This window comes from Parus major, chromosome 9 (genome assembly GCF_001522545.3).
Source record: "Parus major isolate Abel chromosome 9, Parus_major1.1, whole genome shotgun sequence".
Lineage (NCBI taxonomy): Eukaryota > Metazoa > Chordata > Aves > Passeriformes > Paridae > Parus > Parus major.
Window position 1 is genome coordinate 4,185,619 of NC_031778.1, and position 27,390 is coordinate 4,213,008.

Sequence of the window (27,390 nt, forward strand, 5' to 3'; positions counted from 1 at the left end):
TACTGAAAACAGTTTGTTTTATTTCCAGGATCAAATATTACAATAGGACATTTACATATATTTATAAAAAATGCAGCAGTTGTGTATATAGATCAGAGGTTTCCTTGAGTTTGGTCCTTCCCAGCACAGTGAGCTGAAAACTTCCAAATTAATCCTCTCCCTCCTCCCATGTGAAGTTGCCATTATTGAAGAAAGTGACCATTGTGAAAAGCTGTCCCTGACTGGATGTTCTCCAGTTCCAGGAAACAGCCTCATTCTTAAAAAGTCATCTGTCCTAAAGTCCTGCTGTCTCTGAGCTGAGTTTTACCCAGATGTTCTTCATATAAATCTGGTCTATAAAATAGTACCTCATCCCCTGCTCCACAGTTTCAGTTCTACACCTTCAATCTGGGCACCATTTCATAAGCAGTTACAAAGTGACTTTTCTCTGCACTGCAGACACTCCCAGCGATCAGACAGTGACCAAATCCCCAATTTCTGTCCTCACTCACGAGGTGCCCATGGAACACAGTGGATAACTCGAGGCAGGTTGAGGCACTGCTGTCAGGTGCAGCAGTCTCTGACTAAACCCCTGTGTGTGTAAATACATATGGCTCTGTTTGTTGGGAGTGCACAGACACCAAGCAACCCACCAACAAGAGGAGACAGAAATAAAAGTTATCACAGAAAAGGCATCCATTAACCTCCCCAGCTCCAAATCCACAAAGGCCTGTGGGTACTTCAACAACACAGCCAGCACAGGGCTCAGCATCAGTTTTTGTTGTCTTTGAAACAGGAGCTGCTCCCTTTATAGAAAATCACTTGTGAAAATGAATAAATAGAAAAGGTGAGATAGAGCAGAGGCTGGATCTGAGCCTATGGGAACAGCCAGACAATGCACAGCCAGTCCTTAAGGACAGCGACTGTGCACTTCACCCACCTAAAGCACATCTCTGCCATCCCTCCTCCTCTTGGAACACCAGACTTTTATCAACTTCACTAAACAGGGATTAAACCAGAAGGAAGCAGTGACATTTAATACAAATGAAAAGGAATAAAAATGAATAAGGCCCTGAAATGACACAGATCTTGCCACTCAGACGGACATTCCTACACAGGTCCCTATGTTAGCATTGAATTTTTATATAGTTTACCAAAAATCCATCACATTTCAAGCATCTCTGCAGTGTTTGCTACCTGACAAATGCCACCCCACCCCCAAAAGAAAACTGGTTCTAATTTAGCCCTTGTAGCTCAAGTCCCAGTGAAGAGGCTGAGTGCTCTGACAGGAACAGGAATTTGAGAAATTTCAGCAGAGAGGTTGAGTTTCTAAAACCTGAACCAAACCCATTTTCTGCAAAGGTACAAACCACAGCACCAGTGCCAGGGCAAGCTGAGTGTACAAATCAGCTCTGAAGGATGTGGACCCTGTGAAACACAATCTGGACAAAGGAGAGGTGTCACTTCCCCCTAACAGTGAGGAGAAGGTCAGAGAGCTCTGGGAAGAGCTGATGGAAAATTTCTGTTTAGATCTACTTAGGAATAATGGTACATCTGGCTGCCTTTTACAGACAACTGTATTTTACAAGGCTACCTGCAGATCCTGGACACTCTTCTAAGATCAGTGGTGTTAACTGAACTGATTTACCAGTTCACTGCAGTCCATGAACGTCAGAAATCATAGCCTTAGTTCAAAGGCTGAAGGAAATCACACAAGTATGGCCAGAAATGTTTGGCCCAGCTTCTACTTGCCTGTAGAATGCTGTGAGGTTGAGGCTGGTCAATTAGCTTGACTTCAAAGCATGTAGCATCAGAAAGATCCAAAATCCTTCTGTGGGCCTCTGAAGTGGGAAGTAAACGTGTCAGCTGCACCTGGCATGGAAAGCCAGAGCTTGTTTCACCTTCTGTTTCAGGATCCTGGTTGAGACTGGGACCACTGGACATTACATCCCAAAACAAAGCTGTGTTAGATAGAGGACAGGCAAAGGGAACATCTCCACCAGCAGCAAGGAGCTCCAGCTTCAACCATGGCAGCCCTGACCAGCTCTCCAGTCAGAAAAACCTCCACTGCCTACATGCACTGCTTCTCCTCCAACCCCACCAGCTCTTGCAGCACCACAAGCAAATCCTGACCAAATGACACCCACAGGAAGCTACAAACCACAGCTTTTGAAGGACTGGTTTCCTTTGTCCTTCACAGCTCAACACTGTATTTCCCAATCAAATTTAACACATTTTTTCCAGCAATTTGAGCTTCAGATTTTACATCTAGAAGTGACTCTTTAAAGACTCTTTAAACATTACCCAACCCAGCACCTTCACTGCCACGAGCTGTCCCAGGCAGGATGTGATTTATGTTCTCAACCACATTCCTCAGGCCAGCAGAACATTTCTCCAAAGGGATGAAGAACTGAAGAGGTTGTATCCTGGTTGGTGCAGCTCCTCATCAGATTTCAGCCCCCACAGCACAGCTGATCTATGCCACTGGGTTTAGGTTGGGAAGGAGAGACGGGGGAATGAACAAAGACAAGAGCCAACTGCAGGGATACCTATTCATTAAATTTTTTTCTGTTCCTTGCTCTTAAAGCAAAGCAAAAGAAAGGTAATAGGAAAAAAACACACTGTGACACAGAAACAGAAAAACCCAACCCAGGATCAGTTTCCTGGAACAGAACAAACTCCTAGAAACCACAAGAAAATGCCATTTTCAGTGTAGATCTTCAACTTCCCTATCTCCTTTCCCCTGTCTGAACAATCCTGGGTCTCCTTACACAGCCCAGCCCCATACACAAGAGCAGGCCTTGGAGGGGCAGGGGAAGGAAGGCACCAATAAACCACACCTGGGACTTGTTATTCCAACTAGACAGCTGGAGCTGCTTCATGAAGCTTTAGTTCTACATGGAAATGCAAGTCAGGATCTGGATATCCAGGAACTAAAGGATCCTTCAGTCTAGAGGTGCCACTGCTGTTCACAGGCCAAACACAAGACCTCCCTCACTTCCCCATGCTGGGAGCAGCCTCCACACCTGGGGCTCTTTACAAACCAAAGATGACATCTGGTGTCACATCAACCACTGATCAGAAAACTGAGATGAGACTCTGCTTTCCTGACACTACATCCTGCAGCAGAAAGGGAAATCAATTTATACAATTGCATGATTACACGTCAAACCTCAATTAGGAGCAGGAGACAGCTGTGAGCTGAAGTTTTCATGGGTTCATGGGGGACACCAGACATTTTCTGTCATCTCTTGCATTTAAAGGTCCCAAAATACAGATGCTAGTATGAAATCAAAGGCAAAATATCTTGAAAAATTGGAATATGCAAATTTCTGACTACTAAAGTCTTTAACAAGGACAATCATCTGAGAGTGGCAGAAAAAGTCAGCAGTTATGCCAGGTCCCATGTGCCTTTCTCCTCAGCAATTGAAAACCGTGTTAAACTGAGTTTTTAGTTGTAAATACACAAATCACAAATCCACCACACTGTGCTGAGGGCTGTGCCAGTTAATTCCTGTCCCACTGGAACATCTGCTGAAACACCAACTGACCAACAGCTCCATGTCTAGAGAAGACACTGGAGGAAAATCAGGGCACTGACTTGTGGTGCCAGCTTCCACAGCTGAAAGGAAAGCCTGCACCAAGGAGCAGTTTTCCATGCAGCCCTCCAAATTTAGAGGTAAGTTACAGTAGATCAGCATGGAAATAGAATAAAAGTCATCCCAGGGAATTCAAGCCATCAGGCTGGGAAGTGTTTTATGAAGCATCAATTGATGCTTAATGTTGTCAGTGCTGTAGAACCCCCATAACCACCAACTGTGACAAGGAAAAAAGCCAACTGACAGTCAAGTCTCTGTGGGAGGTGTTCTCAGAGAATCCAAAGCCTTTACAGTACCTTTGTCATTTGCAAAATCCTGAGAGCAAGTAAGGAGACACTTTGAGGATGCTGGGAAGAGAACATGGATAACCCACCCACTCCCACAAAGGAGCTGGGTCTGCTCCAGCATTGGACTCACAGCTTTCCCTCTGGGCCAAGCAGTCAATCCCATACGGAGCACAGCTGGATTTCTGGGGGGGTGGTTGGTTTTTTTACTATGTCCACTGGCAATTTAAAGCAGGAGGAAAACATGCAGGCCAACTAGAAGCCTTTGAATTAGGTGGGCCAGAGTATTTTACCACAGCTCAACCCAACTCCTTTCCAAAACCAGAGTGTTGCATAAGAAAAGGCTGGAAGGTTAATGGAGACCTTTTCTGTAGGGGAACCCAAACAAAGCAAAGACTGTCCTGAAGATTATGTCTGTCCTTACAGAGATGCTTCTGTGCCTTATCACACAATCTTTTCAAAAATAAATTAAACAAACCAGATTTAAGAATAGCAGCGAGAAAGGTTTGTGTATTATGGCCACTCCAAGCTCCAGCATGCTGGATACACACATAACTGTTTTACTTTATTCCAGGAAAGCACAGGAAAGGTATTCTTCCCAATGCTCTCTGCAGCTGAGGAAGAAAATAAAACTCTGAGCACTCTCATTTGGTCACTAGAGTGTGAGAAGGGAGGGAGAGAGAGGAGGAAGGAGAAGGAAGGGCCAGCCAGCTGCCTGATTCCAGCACTGCAATCCCACGACCCTTAACTGCATATTTAACGACTCTTGTCCCAGGCAAAGAGGAGAGGGAGGAAGGCTGGGAGAACTCAGGCCACAGTGCTAATTCCTTTCCTGCACAAAGACAGTCTCTTGAGGACACAGGCCTGCCTCCTGTAACGTGATCTCATAGTCCAGGTGGGAGAGTTTCCTCCGAGGGAAGTTGGTGAGCAGTTCAAAACGTTCATTGGGGTATCCTTTGGACTGGACGTGTTTCACAAGAGCCTGGGGAAAAAGAAAGGTAAACCAGTGTCAGAATGTAAAAAAAAAAATAAATTCTGTTTTCCTTTAAAAAGGAAATTTGTAATAATGAACAAATAAAATTTTAAATTTTGGAAATTTTGCATAGAGCACAGACCCTTTTATTCTTTAACATTTAATTTCACCCACACATGGTATGATTAATCACAAAAACTAATTACCAGTGATCCCTTACTGGATTCTTTACACACAAGGTAAACTATACATAAAACTATAGATATCAGTGCATTAATGCAAGAGAGCTCAATTCCATACCACACATTCAAGTCACAGTCAAATAGAATGTGAAAAAAAAGCCTTAAATAACCCAAAGTAGAAGCCCCTTCATTTGTTTATCAGATAGTGTCCTTACCCTAAAGCTAAAAACCACCAAAGAAGCATTTTGGTGAGGTGGCATTGACCAAAATAAATGCAGAAATTTTATTAATTTTTTTTTCTTGCCTTCAGGAAGCAGGAGATTTTGGGGTTGTTTGATTTCAGATTTCTAAAGATCTTTTCAATTCACTGGCTTCTCTGCCTACAGAAGCAACTGGGGCAGGATGCAGAGCATTGGGATGAGGGGCTTACATCCCAAGAAACATGTCAGGAAGAGTCCATGTCTGTGCTGTGCTGAGAGAGATTTCCCAAGTTCACCAGGGAAGCTGGGAACCTAAAGCACGAACAGAGAGGGGCAGAGAAGTGGGGACTGGCAGAAGAAAAGAAGATAACAGAGCAACAGAGCAAGATGTAGGCAGGAGAAATTGTAGCTTTTGTAAGAAAGGAAGAAAAAATAAATTGTAAGTAACAAAAAGTGTGAACAAATCAGGGGCTCCTATCAATAATATTCACATTGTTTTGGTGGGCAACTCATGCCAGTAAATCACAGCAGCCCACAGCACCCTTCTGGCACAGCTGCCCAGAGAAGCTGCACCATCCCTGGAAGTGTCCAAGGCCAGTCTGGATGTGGCTTGGAGCAACCTTGGATAGTAGAAGGTGTCCCTGCCATGGCAGGGGATAGAGTGGGATGGGCTTTAAGGCCCCTTTCACCCTGAGCTACCCTGTGATTCGGTGATGGCGGGACTGAGACACCAAACTTCCAGCCTCACTCAGCTTGAAAGGGCAAGTACCAGCAAGGAAATTCCTTCCAAATTTATCAAAATCTACACCCCTTTGGCATGAGGAGACTGCCCCAACGTCCTCCTTTACCTGGATTGGTTTCCAAAGGCTCTGCAGAACACAGTGCCTGTGTCAGATGGGGAATGCAATGAACAGGAAGATTTCCTTTTCAGGCAACAAAGATTATCAAAATTCCTTTAGAAACCACTGAATTTAAATATCCTGTCAGGTTTCCTGCCCACATCCCTCCCTGGCCCTTCACAGGCTAGTCCTCCCTGCATACCTGAAACACTTAGCAAACCAGAGGTATTCAGAATGTGGGCTGAGCTGCTGAACAGAGTAAAGTCAACTTAATTTGCACACAATGAGCAACTGCTTCTATAAAAAGGCAGTGAGGCAGTGTTGCCTTCTTTCTTTTTGTTTTTTTTTGGTTTTTCTTTTTTTTTTGCTTGAGGGGAAGAAATGGCATCATGATACTATTGGAAGCATAAGCATCTCTTGGAAATGATGTGTAGAGAAGACAGTGCTTGATCAATAATAACACAATGACTAAAAATAAAGTATTTTTAAAAGCAGTGTTGGGGAGTATCATCAGTTAAAACTCCTGAAGTGCAACTGTCTCCTTAAGCAATTTCTTTTGCTAGTTCTGGCCAGCTTTAAAATGGAAGCAACTAAAGGCTGAAAGAAATCAGTATGGAAATGATGCTCACAAAGAAACACCTGAGACTCAATCTGGATCTAACTGAAAGGCTCCAGAATATCATATGAGACAAGAACAAACACTGCTTGCTCAGCTCTGCAACCAAAAGATGTCTTTACCCACAAATTTTGACTCAGCTAAATTCCTCTGCTGAATGCAGAGCAGAAGGAAAATCATATGCTGACATAAAATTCTTTCAACTTCCACAGTCCATAAAAAGAGCCAAACCAAAAGTCAGGATTATCAGGGATATTTCAATATTACCTTTTCTATCTCATTGCCTAAATGAATTGCTTCAGTATTCAAAACTGCCACATGTTTAATAATACATGCAAATTTACTTAACAAGCTGCATTGAAAAAGCACTCAAGATTTTTTTTCCAGTTATTTTAAAGCAGGAGAGTCAAGGATGAGAACATGTGCTGAGGATACTGTACATTCCTAGAGCTGCTGGCCAGGCAATAGCCCCATTTTCTGTAACACAGGACACTTTTCTCCCAAATCTACACAATACCCTTCTGAGGAGGTGTGCTTTTGTCTTCCCTATGACTCCAGTTGTTAGATTGATTACATTTAAATGAGCTTAACTGGCCACCGTGTCCTGAAAACTTATGGCAAACAGGAGCACAGTAACCTCTTTACACTCACTCTGCAGGTAAGCACCTGCAAAATTTTGATGGAAATGCCATTCACATGGACTTCTCCAAGGTAAGGAGCCCAAAGCACAGCTGACACGCACACCTGAGGCACAGTAATTAAATAATACTGTAATAAATTTGTTTTGGGAGAACTTCCTCCGAAGTCTGCTCCAACATCCACATCCAGAACGGAGGGTAGAAGTATGATGGGAGAGATGGAGAATGAGAATGAAGAGTTTTGCCTTTGATTTTACCATAGGAACCAACTACTTTTAGAACAAAGCCCCAGAAATGAGAAAGCTGAGAGCATTTTACAGCAATTAACAATTAAGGCAAAAGCCATTTAGAGTAATTTTATAATGGAAATGAACAGTGTAGGGATTGAGGAAGACACTGGAGTGTACACAAAACCCAAGCTGCAGTGGAGACAGACAGAGCCAGTAGCTATCAGAGAGGAATGACACAGACCACAGTGCAAGCACTCCCTGGATACACCTCTCCCACTAGATCCAATTTCAACAGTGTCACCCCAGGCACAGAAAATCTCCAGTTTCATCCTTCCTCTACTCAGACAAGAATTCCCATTAACTCCACTCACCAGAAGTTTAGCTTGTTCAGGCAGTGAGACTTGTTCCCTCTTTCCATCTGGATACCTCAGCATCAGCTGTGCCTTTGGTCCTACACAAAGAAGTTAGCACAAGTTAACACCAGGGCAGCTGAGCTGAGCTCCTGAGTAGATTTTAGGAGGGACAGCACAGCAGGTTGAGGCACTGGAGACAAACACAAGATAAATTTCTACCACAATGCTCAAAATACACACACCAGGCTCAGGACCCTTCCAAAGCAGCAGTGAGTGACCCCAGCCAGCATGCCCAGAGCACACTGCACCTGTGTTACACCAGAGTGGACTTTCCTCCCGGGCAAGACATGAGCCCAGGGACCCAGAGGGCTCTACAGGCATTGCTGTGCCCGAGTGGTGCTGCTGGTGAGTCTCTCACATGTCTGCTGGCAAGGAGGTAGGAAAGCAAAAGGGATTTTTAAAAGAAGGGAGGAAACCAGGCTTGGCAGCCTATGAACAGTTTCAGGCAAAAAAGCCACAACAAAAGCCACAAAAAATGGGCACTTACCATTCACGTCCAGGCCCCGGAACGTACTTTCAGACTTGTCAGGTGACTCCTCCAGCGCTCCCGCATTGATGCAGGGCAGGACTCTGTGGTTTGATGTTGTCCCAGGCTCAGTCCTTGCAGAGGGCTCAGGCTGAGGCCTCCGACTCTCCTCTTTTTTATACCCCAAGTCCTTGTGTGGAGACTTCCTCAGCTTGGCTGGAATCTCCGACTCCTCCTCCTCCTCGGATCCACAAACAGAAATAAACTCTTCGCTTCCAGAAAAAAGCTCTGACTCTGACTCCTCATCCGACCGGCTCTCCTGCTTGGCCTGTGAGGAATCAAAATGTGTCTCCTGCAGCGAGGCTCTGATGGCAGCTTCCAGCTGGCTGTCCTCACTGGCATCAATGAGACTCTCCTGTGGGATGCAGACAACACATACATCACAACTGCCTTCAAAGATGTACTGAAAACCAAAAGGACATCAGTCTTCCAGAAGGGAAGCCACTAAATCTTTCAGGAATGCACAGCAGGGAAAGCTAGGCATGCTGTAACTACGTAATGGCTTCTTCTTGGAGTTCTGCATGCAGTAATCAATATTCCTTTCACACTCTAACTACTAAACCCAACCCAAGTGCCAAAAGCACAAACAGTGACCCTGACACTTACTGAGCGGGAGCATTTCTGGGGAGGGCTGCTGGAGTGGCCATCCAGCTGGCCGTGCTCGCTCAGGAACCCGGTCACTTGGTCCAAGAAAGAAGTCACATCTAACTGGTGCCACTCCACAAGCTTCTGGCCTAGGGAACAAAAGGTGGCATCAATTAAAATTTCAGCAAAATGCTGCAGTTTAGTGGTCAAACACTCCAACTCAATGCTGCAAGAGTCCCTGTTTGAGGAACTGCAGCTTCCCACAGGCTACCGCCTGATAATTATGGAGCTTCCTCCTTTCACTCCCTTGAAAAGGGGCAGACAGGGATACAGACACAGTTTATTTCCATTCTTTTATTTTTATCTATGGAAATGTGAGCACAGAATGGTGAATTTGGCCTCAAATGAATAAACACCAAACCATTGAGTTTATGAAGAAGCATTTATCCAATCTTGCTTAATTGATTCTAACCCTTGGCAGACAGCATTTGTTACCAGAAGTGCTAAGAAGAATATTCTAACTTCAGTTGCAACATTAAAAAACACCTATTTTTTAATTTTTGTGTGGTTTAAGTCAGCTACATAGAGGTCTCAGCTCTGATCACAGACACTATCACTTCAGTTCTTAGAAACAGGAGGACAGACCAACATTTTATAACCAGGCAGCTGCATTATATGATGATAAAAGATGCAGGTGGATACAAAAGAAAAAGCAACAACTTTGAAAGAGCTGGAGGGAGAGGGAGAAGTTTGAGGTAAAAAACAAGCAAAACAAACTGAAAAGTCAAAGCCAAAATGGTATTTCAAAATTAAGATGCAATTTAAAGTCATTGCTGAGCCTCATAAAGCTCTGTGGGAGGAGCAGAAAGCAGATTTCATGCAGCAATTACAAATACTGTAGTTATTCACCACATGATTTCAAGAAGCTCTGGAAAGACTTAAAAAAAAAGAATTCAGAGTTTTTTCCACCAGATGGAACTATTTTCACTTTCTAAGCAAAATACTCGCTAAGCTTCAAATACATGAAATTTTTGCAAGTTTTGGGTGTTTTATTGCCTTAGTTCCTCTGGGAACACGCTGAGTCAGTCCTTCAGGTCTTGAAGAGATTATTCAGCCCAATGTAACACAAACTGCAGTGGAAGGTATTCCAGCCTACAACTGTCAGTCCTTCCCATGGGGTAACTCCAGGTAAACCAGCTGCCACTTGTCTTACCTGTCCTGGGATCCAGGATGGAGACATAAGGGAAGTCTGCTAATTTGTAGAACTGTATGTACCGCTGCCCTTCCTCGCTGTCATGGTACACCTACAAAATTCGGCAGATTAGTGGCTGGAGAGGGAACACAAACAAGCTGTAGCTTGAAAATGCAGTTTTTCTCTCTTCTACAGTGTAAATTGCAAATGGCACACATAGCTCTCAGTAACTCTGACAAGCTGGAATTAAGCCTCTAGCTCTCCATGTATTAGAAACTACATGGTAACATCCTGATTGCACAAGTGAAAGGCAGTTTATGCCCTCAAATGCATATCCATGAATTACATCTCCACCCATAAACTACATACACTCCACAAAATACATTTTTTGTGCAGGTTTGCCAAGAGAATTCCACCTTTTCCAAAGAAATCAATTTTTTTCCCCACTGTCCCATCTACCAAGGCACCAAGTTACCCACACATCCATCCCCAGGCAATTCCTCACCTGCCAAAAAATGAAGTGGTCCCGGATGATGTTCTTCACAGCCTCGTTGCTCCAGACGTCACGGTTGAGGCACTGGCAGGCAAAATCTTGCACATTTTGAATGTTTATCATGAGCCACTTGTTCTGCATCTGACCACACTCCTTGGCCTGGAAGCAGAAGGAAAAGCTTGGTTAGATAAGGATGAAGAGCCAGATACCACCGATGCCAGCAATGATCAGAGATGGCTTCTACCACTGCCAGACCTTCCACCAAACCCTTTCACAGTGAGGAGGATGGACAGAGCTAGTGAAAAGGCACCCACAAAACAGAAGGCAGGGCTGAAGGATCTGTTTTAAATGAGCCTGGTTGAATTACAGAATCACATCGATGAACAGAGCTGCTGGATTTCAACAAGCCAAGCACAGGGTGGGAAAAGCAACTCAGAGGGGGGACACACGTGGCGATGCTGAATAAAGTATTTACTCAGGGAAAAGTGTAGTCAGTCCCACTGATGTGACAACAAAGACCTGCTCAGTCTAAAGATAAACCCGTGGACCATCTAGGTAAGTAGGTTGCATAATTGACAGAGGACTTGCATTGATTCAACAGGACCCCTTCTCTGTGTGTTTTCTTTTTCTCTCCAACTTTTGAGTTACTCTGTGACTGTCCAACTGCCAAATTAGGCATCCTTTTTTGATGCTGCTTATCCAGACTGCAAATGGGGAGGGAGACAGGAAGGCGCAGGAAGAAATCTTACTGGTTTGAGTCACAAAGCTGGCACTGTCTGATTGCTTGGTTGCAAGTTAATGGTAGGAGTTTGATCAAGAATGTAATTCTGATCGCTGAACTGTCATACCTGTTGAAAAAAAGAGGGCTAGATCAACAGCAGGAATGCTCTTACCACCTGGAAAGACTGGAACTGGCATAGGAACTCTCTCTGCTTTAAAAAAATAAAAATTTAAAATTTATGCTCACCATCCTGCTGGTAATCTACTGTTAAGGAATTCAAAGGACAAAAAAATTCAGGGGAATCAAGATATTATGCAAGATTTTGCTGTTTGGGCACTACTTTATTACCCAAACCAAAATTTTTACTTTTGAAATGTATTTTAGCCAATGCAGTTTGGAACAGTCTGCCTGTCCACTGTGTGACAGATAGACATGTGAACTCCACACACTCAGCTTCACCAAGGCAAGAACCTCAGCCTGCTAAGTCAGCCTGTGTGGCCAAGTGCCCTGCAGAGGCAGCTTTTGTATTATTCAAAGGAAAAAAAAATTAAGGTAGAAGCATGAATAGTCCCGTTCTCATAAGGGGCCTCACACTAACTACTTACCACTAATTTATACTGCCAGAATTCAGGTCACCAGGTGAGAAAAGTGGGGAAGGTGACACCTAAGTAACTGGCAAGGGTCTTAAATATAATTGTCATGCTTTTATTTAAAGGACTTGCAAGAACACTCCCAAAAATATGTAATTAGAAAGCTGGAAAGTGCATCTCGCTCTTCTATCCTCACTCTGTATGTCTTTTAATATTAATTAAAACCTCTGGTTCTACCTCTCCTCTGTCAAGCTGAGGGCCTTGGAAGGATGCAAGCAGAAAATTCTACAGAGAAAATTTGAAAAACTGAGTTTTCACCTGCATAACAGGCAAAGCTTTTGAAACTATTTTTAACTTCCTTCTAAAAGCAAACTTTGGATTTAACATTTAAAAGGACACAGCTAAACTGGTATCTCACACACACAGCTCTTACACAGCTCCAGGGGTTCTTCCAAGTGGGTGGAAGGACAAGAGTGTGAGGAGAAGAAACACTGTGGATCTGGAGATTATGTTATATTTTATTATATCACGGTCATTTTGGCAAGTGATAAGGCAACAAGTGAAGGCTCAAGACCTGGCCTGTGTACCCCAAAAGCTGGGACCTGATGGATTTAGATCCAACATCAAGTGCTCCCCCCCATTCCCCTCCTCCTTTGAGGTATAAAGGCCAGTGCCAGGCACTCACAGAGCCCCCAGACAGGGCAGTACAGGACAGCCACTCTTTGAGAGCACAGCCAGTGGAGCCCAGATGCAAAAACCAACCCAAACCAACCCAATCTGTCCTCATTGTGCCTTTGCCCTTTCTGCCCAGTCACATATTTCATCATTACAACTTAGGGCAGCAAACCAGCAACCCAGTGAGACAATCTGTGAGACAAGACTTGGTTTACGCTCAGTGCTGGATCTCCCTGTGTAACTCTTGCACTACTAAAAGTAAGTTTTTCTCTCATTTGACTTCTCTGAACATGTATGATTTAAAAATGTTAGGTGGTTCCTGCTGGCTCAGTTTTGTTGAAATGCAATCCTTTCAAGGCAACAGAGAGAAGAAGGAATTTGAGCCAGCACCTTGTGACCCTCTGGACATGTGTGTGACTCAGTGTGGAAGGTAACAGCTGACAGAGAGTCAGAGCAGGACATTATCAAACAAGAAATCTCCTATTTGGGCCACACTTCTCCTTCCTATCTGGGGCAGGATATAGATCTTTTCAGCACCCAGGCACTCTTGAGCCACAGCTGTGCTGACCCAAACCAGGCTAGAAGCACCTTATCCACAGGTAATTGCTCCATCTGAATACAGTGACCAGATCAGCTTTCAAATTATTGCTGCTTTTTAAGTAGAAACAAAAAAACCATCAGTCTCAGCTGTAGAGCCAGGAGCAGCTAAAAAAGGTTATGGTTAAATGGGAAAAAAAAATCATATAGACAGACTTGAAACTCTGCAATGTGACATTCAGTCACTTCACTGAAACCCTGCTGAGTGTTAAGCACAGAACTGCCCACACCAGAACCATCTCTGCCACAAGAAGTGCAAACTAAGTCAATTTGGTGTGTCCCCCCAAATTCAATCATCTCTCACATCACAGGCATGTAGAGAGAACAATTGCAATTCCTGAAATCAGTCTGAGATGAGAAGAAAACCATACTGTTCTCCATCAGACATGTTTGGTGTGCAATTTATTTATTCTACTTGAGTGATTTACTCCTAACATATTCCACATTAATGGGAGAATTATAGTTTAGTCAGTAACACACTGAACTTTACAAGGACAGTGATCATAAGCTATTCTGCATGTCAAGCAGAATGCTTTTTCATATATAGCAGGTAAAAAATCCCCCCAATGTCATTCAATTGAAATTTTTTCTGCCATGAAGTTAACCACACCTATTCCTAAAGCTAGTATTACTGAGTCAAAATGAAACAACTTTTTGGGCCTTACTGGTAACAAAGCTTCCTTGTAACTGAAGAAAAGTGAGGTTTCTTGGGGGAAACTAAAGATAATTACAGGTACTTACTATCAAAAAACAACCTTAAAGTACCCAAAGAGCAGTAACAGCTGATGAGTGACGAAGATACTTAAGACCAGATGTCACCACTCCTGCCAACAAAGCCCTAAATTCTAAATGATTCTCCGATAAATGTACATGGCTCAACCCTGTCAGAGTGTTTCTGCACACCCCTCCAGAGGCTGGAACATGTCACACACCAGCCCTGGAAAGAAAACCCCACTTAGATCAAAGCTTAACTACAAAAGCATCGCAATGACAGTATTTAGTCTTTGATAATCTGGAATGTGATGAGCATCTCTGGTTTATCATATGGTTTACATTCATTTATCTCAGCATACAGAGAAGGGAAAAGCTAACAGCAGCTTGCTAGAGATGAATTTTTAGAGGCTGTGGTCACTGGGGCCCAACACTGTCTCAGGCTGAAGCAGTAGAGCAGTTTGCAGTCAGAAAAGGTAAAATGCAAGGGGAAATGGTCAACACAGTGAGAAGGTGTGAAGAGTTGTATTGCAATGAAGTTGAAGAGCATCAGTGTGAAATGAAAGGTATCCCACAGGACAAGGAACTGTACAAGGACACAGCAAGGTGAGTGCCAACACCAGAAAGTGTACAGCTTTTTAGAGCGCAGGTACTGCACAAAACAGGGCAATGTGAGTGTACACAAACCCCTTCACCAACCCCAGCCCACCCTCTTTTTTAAATTACCTTTCAAGACTGAATAAGTATGCAGAGACCTTAGGACAAACAAATCAATCAGTTATTTCACTCTCTGACACTAATTTTGACTGGGACAGATGCTACAATCAACACTGCTGAAGTCTTCTTATGTTTCCAGCAAGACCCAAGGAAAGATGAGCACCCATCTCAAACTCCAAAGCAGCACTCAGAGGGTGCTCACTGACTGCTCTGGCAGCAGCACTGGCTGTTGCCATGTGAATTCCCCTTACTGCTGCCTTTAACCACACATTTGCTGGTTTCACCAACAGCTCTGGACCCCAGGCCCAGCAAGTACTATCAGATGGAAGACCTAACACACATCTTTTAAAGCAAACCCAGCACCACAGATCACAAGGCAGGGACACCTGACCACCAACTGCTTCACGCTGCTCCTCTGCTCCCACTGCACCAAATTCCTCCCCCAGGTGGACACTGCTGCTCTCTGCCAGCATCCTTTCACAGCTGGAATTCTTTTAAGGAGATTGTGGAGGGCACCCTCAGAACACAGGAATTGGGGCCACGGCAACCGATCCCCGGTGATTTGGGAAGCATAAAAAGAGCTATGAGGGTAATGGGATGAGAGCTGGAGACTCCATAAAGGCACACAGTGTTTCACCAAAAGTTCTCCAGCAGTGCTCTAGTGCTTGTGCATGGCAGTCAAGGCACATGTGAAAACAAGGTAAATATTATTTTTGTTCAGTCAGCTGTGCAGATTTATGCAGTCGGTTCTCCAACATCTGTATTGTACTATTTAACCATTACTTTGCATTCTCATGCAGTAAAAATAATGACCTTCACCATCATCAATCTCATCTATTCAAAGATGACCAGGAGAAAGCTCAGTAGTAATTGCAATTTCTGAAGAATATCTGGAAATTACGGATTCAAAAATTAAAAATATATACCAACCTGCATGTTCTCTAATCATTAGTTAAGTCATTGATCCACATCATAATAATTGAGGAACAGATCCACACACGGAAAGGTGACATCTGAGACTGTTTAAAGCTGACCGTCTGTATCTCTGGGATACTTTCCCTAGCACCACCAGAAGTAAAAGACAACCACTGTGATTTTATACAAGAGCAACACCTCCACTGAGGATGAAGGTGTGGCTTGATGGCAAAACCACATTCAAATACTTTTACTCAGGTATCAGAAGCAACTCAGCTGTGTTAACTCCATCAGAGCTTCTCAGCAGGGCTGTGCTGCAAACCACACTTTGCAAAGCCCCTCACAAAGTCCTCCCTCAACTGTCTAAAGCAATGTTACTCCAGCTTTTTCTGTATCCTCTATGGAGACAGTTCAAGGGATGCAATTTTCCCATTCTGACCAGCCTCCCTTGCTCACTGAAGCCCTTCACCACATATGATTTGCCACACTGATATTGAAACATAAAACAATGTGGTCTGCATGGTCAGGAGGTGAACACGATGATCCCTATGGGTCCATTCCAGGTGACACCACCATCAGTGAAATCCTTCAATACATGACCAACATTCCCATACGCAGTCCATCAAATATTTATCACTTCCCAGTCTTTTGCAACCTTCTGATTGCCCAGCCATGGATCCATCCTGAAACCCTCCCCAGCCACCCTGCAAGGATCTGCACCCAAAGGTGAGCCCTCACCGTTTCAAAGCTGCCTTTGTGCATCAGGTCAATGGGAGGTCTGAAGAGGTCTGCCAGTGTCGTCAGCTTCTTGTCCACTGCCCCTCCATTCCGGAGCTCCTGCTCCTGCCGGACTGCACAGCCCCAAGAGGAAAGGGAGTGGGATTAGACTAAACATACTCACAAGGGGCACTTGTTACTGGCTAAATGCTCAAACACAGAACTTCTGGGGTGAAATTCTCTCGAGCTCTTAGGAGGTTTGGGGACAACAAGGCTAGGGCAGTTAGTGTGAAGAATGTGAGCACAAATCCCAGGATATCTCTTATGGAGAGTCCCAGGGTTAGACACCACTGAACAAGTTTAGCTGGTGTGTAAGGGCAGAACCACCCTGCCTCAGCTTTCTCATATGCTTTTAGTTTTAAACAACATCCTAATAAACCTGAGGGGTCACATACCAGTATTTGAAAACAAAGGAGCCAAAAAGAGCTATGACTTGTCCCCAGTGACGCTTTCAAAACAGGAAACTGAGCTAGATAGTAGCAATATAACTTTTAAAAGGAAAATTTCTATTGCAGTGTTTCCATCAGCTGTTTGTGGGGCAATCCCACAGAAAATAAAGAAACAAACAGATTTAGTTTACATGGAGAAATCTTTTTGGATGTTTCTTCTAAAGTGTATCAATTCCATCTGAAATAATACAGAACACATTTCCTACTCAGACATGACCATGGACAATAAAGGTAAATCACAGGAGATACAGGATGATGTATCTTATGGAACCAGGTCAGCTGAAATGGGCAATAACTATCCCACGGCCAAAAATTTTCCAGTGTGGAAGGAGCTGTCAATGGGCCAAAGCATAAAAACCATGCCTGAGCAGACACACAGGGAATAAAGCATCCATGTGGAGCAGCCCTAGGAGACAGGAGATAATCTGCAATTTCATGGCCAGGGCTGCTTTTCCAGAGACAGCCAGACAGTGACATCCACCTGTAAAGTCCTGCCAAAAAAACATGATAAAGTTTCACCATAAACCCTTGCAGTGCATCTGTCACATGTTGGGCATCTCTAAATGTCTTAAGAGTGGAATCACAGGGTGGTTTGGTTTGGAAGAGACACTAAATATCAGCCAGTTCCACCCCCTCCTGCCAGACCAGGACTCCTTTGCTAGACCAGGCTAGAAGATGGTGAGAAAAAAATTAAGGTTATTGATTCTGTACATGGTGCATTCTCACTTACAAAGCTGCCAGCGATTTCAATACTTGTGTTCATTATTACTGGAAAAGGGGAAAGAAAGTAACTATCAACACCTATTTTCAATTTGGCAGCCAGCCCCTAACTGTATGGGAACATGGTCCATGGATCCCAGTAACCAGTGACTGGATGAGGAAACAGCCTCAAGTTGCAAGAGGGGAGGTTGAGATTGACTATTAGGGGAAATTTCTTCAGGTAAAAGGTTTTCCAGCCCTGGCACTGCTGCCCAGGACAGTGGTGGAGTCACCATCCCTGCAGGGATTTAACAGATGTGTGGATTTGGCACTTGGGGCAGTGCTGGGGGAACAGCTAGGCTCAGTCTAAGAAGACTTTCCCAACTTTACTGATTCTTTGGTTACACCTCAAGAACACTCCAACACCAGTAAGACAGCTATAACTCAGATGTGAAGCACCTGCTGTTGTGCTGCCACAGAATCACATTCTGTGACACCTCATGGGTGAAGTAACAGCCAGTGCTTGGGCATCTGGAGATTCTGTGCATGAACAGCCAAGGGCAAACAGCAATTACAGCCATGAGAACCTCATGTGTGGCTAAGGAAGATGCCTCAGGGCTACTCCAATGCAATTCAAGTGCCAGAACGTCCACTGCCTAGCCAAGAAATATCTAGTGGATGAATTTAATTTCTATTTGGGTGTTAGGATTCTTCCCCCTTTTCAGTTCCCTCTAGAGCAGAAAAAGGGTATTTTTGAGTTAGCAAGACCAAAGCAGACAGAATATACTGTGATAATCATAATTCTATGATTCTATACATCTAGTAATGTACCCTGCTACACAATTGGCAATTTAAAAATGTTTCAGTAAGTGAAAGCTGTCCTAGCCTTCAACAGGAATGATTTCTCCATCTTATATGCATTAAAGATAACAAAATAAAATATGCTTACTGATCTGTAGACACTTACTGGTTTCTGTCTGAAAATCCCGAAAGCCATCGAATATTGAGCGAGCAGGTCTGCGTCTTTTAGGAGCTTAAAAAAAAATTAAAGAATCATTTGAAAAGTATATTATCAAAATAAATACATATTAGTACTTTCCATCACACATGCAGGAATACAGAATAGGAACCTCAAGCAGGGATGGTGTAGGAGTAAAGGTCATTGGGAAGGACTGGAGATGGATGGAAATAGGCAGAAGGTAGTTCGTAAATTCCATTTCCTAACATGTCCTCCCTCCAGCATGCCTTAGCCCAGAAACAAAACATGTATCAACAATACAGAGAGGCTTAAAGCTCCTGATGGGCTCACCAACACCCTTCAGCATGGAGTGGCAGTGCTGTCACAGTATCACCTTGTCACAGTTTCAGTCAAGATTTTACCCAAGGCCTTCAAGGGGACGAAAAACTTCAAAAGATTAAACCCCTTGAGAAAATATTTTTTAAATAAAGAAGCCCATTTGTTTTTTCCACAATGCATTTGTACTCTTTTCTAAACTCCAATCCTGTCCCAATTTCTTGTCTGGCCTCAACAAGCACACTTTTCCAGCATTACTATTTGCAAGGAAATCTTCAGAACTGACTACCTGCAGCTGGACAGAGACATCAGCCCAGGCAGCTATCAGACATAGCACCCTGAAGTCCTACTGAAGTCCTAAGGTACAGCACAAACACTGCACTTGGAAGGAAAACAGAACTGCCTGCCAAGATTATCCCAGCTATTATCTTCTTTCCTATCAACTGAAAGACAGAACTTTCAAAGCCCAGTTACTACAAGACATAATAAATAATAAACAAATTAAAGTAAAGTAATTACAACCTATATCCAGTGGAAATGGGATGATACAGACTATCATGGAAAAGAAAGCAAGCCTGAACAAGGGACATGCTGGGGAGTAACACCTCTCATCTCCAGGAAGTAGTATCTCCTTCACCCTGAGTGCTTAGGCACAAGCCAACCTCAGAACAACTTAAACTCAGCTGGAACAGCAACTGGAGGACCACTTCAGCAAAAACAGCATGTCCTTGCCAGGCTCAGTTCGAGCCAGGCAGCACAGGTGAAGAGGCTCTCAGCAGTCCAGGAGGATCCTTTATACTGAATGATGGGATCCATGTATCCAGCATGGCACAAATACACAGGGTCACCTTCTCAGCTGGAAAAAACCTGAGCTTATACAACCACCTCAGTATGACCCCTGAAACAGAAACTGCCATCTCCCCTAGAGCTGAGACCAATTATCTCTTCAGGTTCAGCTACTTTGTCAGGATGCTCTGTGCAGGAAACACAAGTGGTATTGGTGGAACAGACAGTGCCAGGAGGGAATCACTGATCCAGGTCAGTGGATGGTCAGTGACAGTGTGACTGATACCAGCATGTAACAGGCAGGTGTAAGAAGACCAAGTGTTAGGGTCAGCAGATCTGAATCCTAACAAGCCACAGGAGTCAATAGATCTTTTTCAAAAACTCTGTTGGTCCACAGGAAAAAGTGCAGAGAGCTCCTCTGTCTTCAGAGAGGCATCAGCAGGGCATCTTCCTCTGGATGCACATTTCCTGCTGCAGAACTGCCCTCCTCTGCTATTAAACACCCCACTTCCAAAATCCAGGCCGGATGGGAAGTGCAAAGATTAAATAAACAGTGTGTCTTTGTTTTCATGTCACTGCATCTTATAGCTGAGACCTTTTAAGTCCAGCTTCACTGTTGCTGACAAGGTGGCCTTTCAGAAGCAAGAGGAATGTCATGAAATTATATCAATGAAGCTCACAGAACTGCAAAAGCACTTCAATGAAAGCAGATATTTTGTATGTCATTCCCTTTTTGCCCAAATGCAAACTGAGTGTGTATTTCAAATTGCTGGTGCTTTATGCATCTCACATCAATATGTAGAAGTTAAGTTAGGCCATTTCAGTGGTTCGTATTCTGTCTAAGGAAGAAACATTTTCTGATGAGACTGGGGACTGAAGCATATTAAATGAGTCTAAATTTTCCAGCTCCCAGAACAGACAGAAAAAAAATTATTACAAGGAATAAAACTAGAAAAGCTAATATTGCTATCTGTCCAAGTACAGCAAAAAGGCAAGTGGTGTGCACCTATACTGCCTGGCATTGTGTGTTGCCCTCTGAACCACCCCTCAGCTTCTGCATCCTGATGCTGAAAAACAGAAGACAAAATCAGCTCTGGGGTAAACCTGAAGCTTGGATTCCTACTCCTTTCTAACACAGGAACTAAATTATCAAAATGAGCATTTCCCATGGGTGTGAGACCACTGCAGTGATGAGCACTTGCACAGCCTTCCTCAGCAAAAAGGGCAAAGCTCTCAATCCATCTGACATGGCAAAGGCCGGCCCAGGAATGACCTGGTCCACATGAGAAGGACACAGACAACAAAAACAGATTTAAGCACAGCTTAAAGAGCAAATTAAATTCCTGCATGAGAAATGGAGATGGGTATGAGCAATCACACACTTCAGCCATTCTTTCTGATCAGTCATCTCCTCGAAACACAGGCATTTGTCCTCTTCATTTTCACTCGTCAGCCAAGGCTCCATCTTCCATCCCAGCACCTCAAACATTTCCACAGCAGTACCCCATAGTTCTGGGCCCCCAGAACACAGAGGCATACTTAATTAACTGCCTGCCACCTCACAAAGTCTCACGAAACAAGATTTAGCAAATTATTACCCCTGGGAATAAAGCATCTCTCACGTGTGAGGTTTTCAATACCACTGGTGTTATTTCTTCATATTCAACAAGTTTTGATTCATTTTTGTCACTTAGCTCACTTCAAGGTAAAGAAAGCAGAAATAAAATAAGAACACAAGCCTACCTCCAAACAAGGGCTCAGGCTCTACTAAGATTTCCTGCTTTTGAGGAATTGGAGCTCGTACTTCATCCCTATCAAAGGAGAAGAAACAAAACAGAAAATATCAAAGAGACAGTAATATTCCAAGAAATGTACAAACCACATTTTGTTATGCCCCAAGGCTCCTTCAACTTGAACCAGTTAAAGATACTGCTGTACCACTGCACAGAATGAAGAAGTTTGGGATTAAGTGGGACCTTGAGGGAGCACCTGTTCCCACTCATGGCACTGCTGACGGACATGGTACCCTGTGCACTGAGAGCTGGCATGGATGACCTCTGATAGAACATTATGAAAACCCCTGAGTGACTTGATCCCAGGCTTTGTCAGTCTACTATAAACATATTTTGTTCTTGAAAAGCTTTATTAGAACGTGGAAGTTTCTAAAAACTTAGCAAAAGACATTAAATAATCCACTTGCCATCCTACTTTCCTTGTTAGCTACATAGAAAAAAAATTATCTTCCTTATTACCAGCTTCTGTCTGTCAGAAGACTTTTTGCTTCCACCTGAAAGTTCCACCTCTCTCTTTTCCAGAGGAAGGAAAACAAGGTCAAGATGGCCATTTTGCCCCATTTCTGAAGCAGTTCTTGGCTTACATAACTGGGCTCTCTCACATTTCAACAGCTCAGTCAGTTATACTTGCAGACACTTACAGATAATCCAAAACTACAGTTAGGAGAAGAAAGGAAATCACAAAAAAGTTACAAGCATCTCTGTGACAACAGTGTGGTCACCCAGCCCACAGATCTACACAGAGAAGGATTCATCCACTGCTACATCCTGTCTATGAACTGCCTCTTCCCCCAGATTTCCAAGGTGTGAAGTGTGTACTTTGCAGCTCTTGACCATGCAGGTTCCAAAAAGCAGCCCAGGATGTCAGCAGGATGCACTAACCTTGCTCTTAACCTCCACATCTTTGCTCTGTTACTAGTTACTCTCCATTTGCACATTTACTGTTCTCTTGTCCTAGGAGGAACACTGAGCTATCAGCACCTGGAGGGTGTTGAGTATAAAAACGAAAGTGTTCCAAGAAAAATCTGAAGTCACTGATGTGCTGGAAGTTGTCTAGAAATAAGACAATAATAATAGGAATAATCTGTATTCCTATTTCAACTTTGTTAAAGGTTCAATTAGGAATGCACCTCACATCAGCTATAAAGGTTAGCACTAAAATAATTTTTTTTAATTTATACATGTGCTTCAGAAGTATGAGGGGCAAGGATTCTCCTCTGTAGGTTAGCTGTCTTTATCCTGGAGTGGAAGATTTTCCTAAGGACAAAAGCCAAGCTTACGTTTAATTTACCATATTTAATGAATGTGATTTATACCATGCCCTTTATCCCAAGCAGTCACATTAATAGGCAGCACTGAGACTCTCTGCCATGCTTCAGTGGAAATTCCCTTCCCTTTGCAGACATTTGATATGTAAGAGACTGATGAAGGTGTTGGAGTTGCTAATTCCTCTGAATACTGGTGTACAGGGCCTGGTCTTTCCAGTGCCAAACTGGGTTAAACCACCACAATAAAACACTCACAATTCAGACTCTTCTCCCAGGTAACAAGAGACAGGATGAGATAAAATGGCCTCAAGTTGTGCCACGGGAGGTTTATGTTAGTTATTATGGCAAATTTCTTCACAGAAAGGGTTGCCCAGGGCAGTGGTGGAGTCACAATCCCTGGAGATGTTCAATAAATATATAGACATGGCACTTGGGGACATGGTTTAGTGGTAAACATGCTGGTGCTGAGTTGACGGGTGGACTTGACAATCTTAGAGGTGTTTTCCAACCTTAAATTCTATGAATCTATGAAATGGGAGTAAGGTGGCTTCATTTATAAGAACCAAACCAAGAGAACCTTCTAACTGCTAAATTAGTGTAAAACAAGATTGCTGAAGCATTTAAAAATAAGACTCTTTTATTACTGGATCCCTACTTTAATGACTTGGGCTTTGTTTGTAAAAAACAGGTGAAAGCTACAGAAAACTTCCGAAGTGTAAGAGACTTACTTCTGGTCTACAAACCAGAACACCCAGAACAATGCTGGAGCAATCAATTGAACAAGATCAAAGCAGTGTGAAAAGTGACAATTGCCTGCTGTGCACTGTGACATTTATGGGACAGGCTGGTTGGCACAGCCGTGCTCCCGGGTACATACTCGGGGTGCGGGCGGACAGCAGACACTGCCGCGGAGCTGGTGCTGGGCTCCTCTGCTATCCCTCCTCCATCCAGGAACATGGTGACAGCCATCTCCAGGTTGTTGTTGCATGCTTCAAGCATATGCTTCCCCACGCTTTCACTGGCACCTGGAATGCCAAAGGGAAATCACAGCGTTTTGACTGGAAGCGCCCAGAACAGCTTTCTCTCTCGAAGCATTAATAATTAGGAAGAACAGTTCATCAGCTGCCATTTATCCCTGAAGTACAACTGCGAAAGGAGACAAACATACACAGCTCAGGGGGAAGGGAATGCTTGCAGTCAGGACTGTCAGGCAACTGAAAACCTAGTGGAAACCAACTGAGGGGTTTTGAGCTCAGTTTTATTCCAGAGGTCAGACATTTCCCTAGTACATGGTTGGAATGAGTCCAGAGGAGACCACCAATTGTGCTGTGAGGGCTGGAGCCCCTCTGCTCTGAAGCCAGGCTGGGAGAACTGGGGGTGTTCATCTGCACAAGAGAAGGCTCCAGAGAGACCTTAGAGCCCCTTCCAATGCCTAAAGGGGCTCCAGAAGAGCTGGAGAGGGACTTTGGACAAGGGATGGAGGGACAGGACAAGGGGGAATGGCTGCACACTGCCAGAGAGCAGGGACAGATAGGATATTGCAGAGAAATTCTTCCCTGTGAGGGTGGGGAGGCCCTGGCACAGGTTGCCCCATCCCTGGAAGTGTTCCAGGCCAGACTTGGAGCATCCTGGGACAGTGGAAGGTGTCCATGCCCATCACAGCAGGTAGAACAAGATGAGCTTTAAGGTCCCTTCCGAGCCAAACCATTCTATCATTCTATGAACTTTCCACACACAAGCAGGCATATACAAAGAAAAATGAAAACCTGACTTAACATTTTAGCAGGAAGAGTATTAAATCAGCTGCTAAGTCTTTTTATCCACTTGTAACAGATTTAGAGATGGAAGAAAAGACACTCTGATTTACAGATTCTGCTGAAAGGCAAAATCAAACCAGCAGAAGTTCAGTTTATATAAGAAGGGAAAAAAAAACAAAATAGCAGCCAAGAGGGAGAAAGTAGTACTTGTCTACAGAGTTCTTCGTATAATGACTAACATCACAGAATCATGGAACAGTTTGGGTTGGAAGGGAGCTTAAAGCTCATCCAGTTCTACGTCCTGCCATGGGCAGGGACAACTTCCACTACCCTAGGTTGCTTCAGGCCCTGTCCAAACTGGCTTTGAACACCTTAAGTGCAAATAATCCCAGTTCTGATGCTGCTGCTCAGGATGAAGCAACAGTTCCTAACATCACCTTTCCTCAGAGGATGAGCCTCTACCTCCCAGCTTCTCCTCAAAAACCACCCCATGAGGAGAAGCTCCCTCAGGAGAAGAAGCCCTCCTGCAACCCAATTCTTCACAGCACCTTCTCCATTGGTGGTGAACTGCCAAAGAGCTTATTTTCCTTTAGAAATCCTGGCAGAGAGGAAGAGTGGTAAAATGCAGCTGCACCAGTCTGGGCAGAGCTTTAGGATCTGTAATAATTCTTCCTGAGTTTGCAGCAAATCACCAAAATGACAAAAAACACTTTGCCCAACACCAGGCTCACAGACAACATCAGGCTGGGCAAAACATACTCAGATCTTTCTCAGATTTTCTGGGAAAGACTCAAGAGCTCTGGTTTGAACACAGAATACACTTTGAAACTGTGGAGATCAATCAGTCCTAAATAACCTACACAACAAACCACAGAGAAACCCAAACTGACTGAAGGAACTGTTTTCCCAAAACACCCAACCTGCCACAACAAGCATGCTGGGATGACAGGCAGCTGTACTTCCAGACCTCAAATGAGCTGAAGAAAGTGCAAAATAAAAACTAGTGACATCCCAAAAAAATAACAAGAAGTTCAGGTTCTACACTCAAACTATTTTTTGGCATTTTCAATGTTAACTGTAGCAATGAAACCACACCTATGAGCCTGGAATACACACTGCAGAGGTGCAAAGCCATTCATTTACAAGAACTGGAAGAAAAATGGTAATTCAACCCTCTACTATTATTTAAAGAAACACTGACACAGCGATTGCCTTTACCGATTCCTCATCATTCCTGAGGAAACGGGCAGCATATCAAAGCTTTCAGTCCTTGTGCTGGAAAACAGCAAATTCTAAATATTTGTTAAGTTTCAAAGCAAATTTCACAGATATCCCATCATGTCCTTGGGGAAGACAGGCAAGAGTTACATTCTCTTAGCAGTATTTTCCTGTATGAGAGCACCAAAGAAACACAACTCTGCCACCAGGGTCAAAGAAAAGCATCAAGGACTATTTCTCCTCATCCCTCACGGTGGAGAGTATTCCCTCAGCCTTTTCCCCACAGACAGGAGTGATTGCATAAACTTACAAGTCCAAGTTGAAAAAGCTACTAACACAAAACACTGAGGTGTGAGCACCTGTTACACCACACCAGCATCAGCCAGACAAGCTCCACACACTTCTAGATGCAACCTTAAATTCTGTTAAAGGCAAAAACAAAAACAAAACTTCAAAACTACACTTAATAGTGGGTGGGTGAAGCCCAGGAGGCTATTTCTTTTTCATTTTTGAAAGCATAGATGGGTTTTCTTATGTTAAGCATAAAATATGTGTCTAAACATAAAAGGTGTCAGGAGGAGGAAACCAGCACAGCTCTGCCCGTTCTGGTTGAGGTTTTAACAAATATCTCACAAACAGGCACATATTACTGAAAATATATTTGCTGTACGTTCTTTTTGTTCAAAGGCTTTACTCTATAAAGGTTCTTTGGGAACAGATGAGAGATCAGTAATTTCCCTCTTTACGTCCTGTTGAGGATTTGAGTGTGTCCAAGTACAGGGACACAAACTGAAACGGAGCTGGTCTAGACAACCCAATTAGAGCGGTTTCACTTCTCTCTGGCTGTTTAGTTGACGCATTTTATTAAACACTCCTGCAGCATCTGACATGCAAAGCCATCAGCCAGGGGTAACTACGGCGAAGCAGATTAAACACAAAGTGGGACAAGAGCTCCAAGTACACAACCTGAAGCAGAGCTGTCACCTGACGCGAACTTCCACGGAAAAGCGACCAGCTCTCTCCGTTTGCGAACTCAAGTCGCCCGCGCTATAGAATATTACTGTTTTTTCAAAGGCGGACTCGGGGCTCAGCTCTTGGGTTCCTCTCGGCCGTCAGAGATACCCGCAGGAGCGGGCAGCGGCTCCCGGAGCGGAGCGCAGGCAGGAGGGAGGGGAAGGGAGCAGAACACGGACCCGTGCCACCGGGACAACCGACAGGAGCTTCCGAGCCACCGCTCAAAGGCAGGCAAGCTCAGCGCCGCGCAGGGAGCGGGGCCGGGCCCGGGACGCGCCGGCGGACAGGCCCTGGGACCGCCGGCGCCCCGCGGGAAGCGCTCCGGGGGCAGGGGCAGCGCGCCCGGAACCGCTCCGCCTCGGCCCGCGCCTCTCTTTCCCAGCCCGCCGGCGGTGGGGGCCTGGAGGGACCTTCCCGCGGAAGCCCGGCGGCCTCGGCGCGCCCCGCACCCCGAACTCACCGGTGATGGCGGTGAACTGCTGGACCAGCGCCCTCAGCGCCGCGGCGCCCGCCGAACCCCCGGGCGCCGCCATCTTGCCGCCGCCGCAGCACAACACACGCGCCGCCGGCCGGCGCGCACTGCGCATGTGCGTGGACCGCCCGCGCGCGCGCCCATTCCCCCACCCGCCGTGAGGGGCGGGGTCTCGGTTGCCGTGGTAA

The 27,390-nt window shown here is 44.4% G+C and overlaps 1 protein-coding gene across 1 annotated transcript; it reads right to left on the reverse strand.

Annotated features, from left to right (window-relative positions):
• UBXN7 (UBX domain protein 7) lies at window positions 1-27,289 on the reverse strand. Its single transcript, XM_015638139.1, has 11 exons — window positions 27,191-27,289; window positions 23,619-23,766; window positions 21,424-21,491; window positions 18,568-18,633; window positions 16,414-16,526; window positions 10,762-10,908; window positions 10,278-10,368; window positions 9,086-9,213; window positions 8,441-8,834; window positions 7,912-7,991; window positions 1-4,844 (listed from the first exon to the last, which is right to left on the reverse strand). Exons 1-11 carry the CDS (start codon window positions 27,261-27,263, stop codon window positions 4,683-4,685), a joined length of 1,470 nt encoding a protein of 489 aa, XP_015493625.1. The 5' UTR covers window positions 27,264-27,289; the 3' UTR covers window positions 1-4,682.
• Window positions 27,290-27,390: the final 101 nt, after the last annotated feature.

Bases quoted from the DNA above. Each gene is read 5' to 3' on its own strand.
- UBXN7 (XM_015638139.1), bottom strand. From the start codon at position 27,263: ATGGCGGCGCCCGGGGGTTCGGCGGGCGCCGCGGCGCTGAGGGCGCTG. The intron at 23,767-27,190 runs GTGAGTTCGGGG...TTGGCATTCCAG, and splicing joins GCAGTTCACCGCCATCACCG to GTGCCAGTGAAAGCGTGGGG. The intron at 10,369-10,761 runs GTGAGGAATTGC...CGAATTTTGTAG, and splicing joins ACCACTTCATTTTTTGGCAG to GTGTACCATGACAGCGAGGA.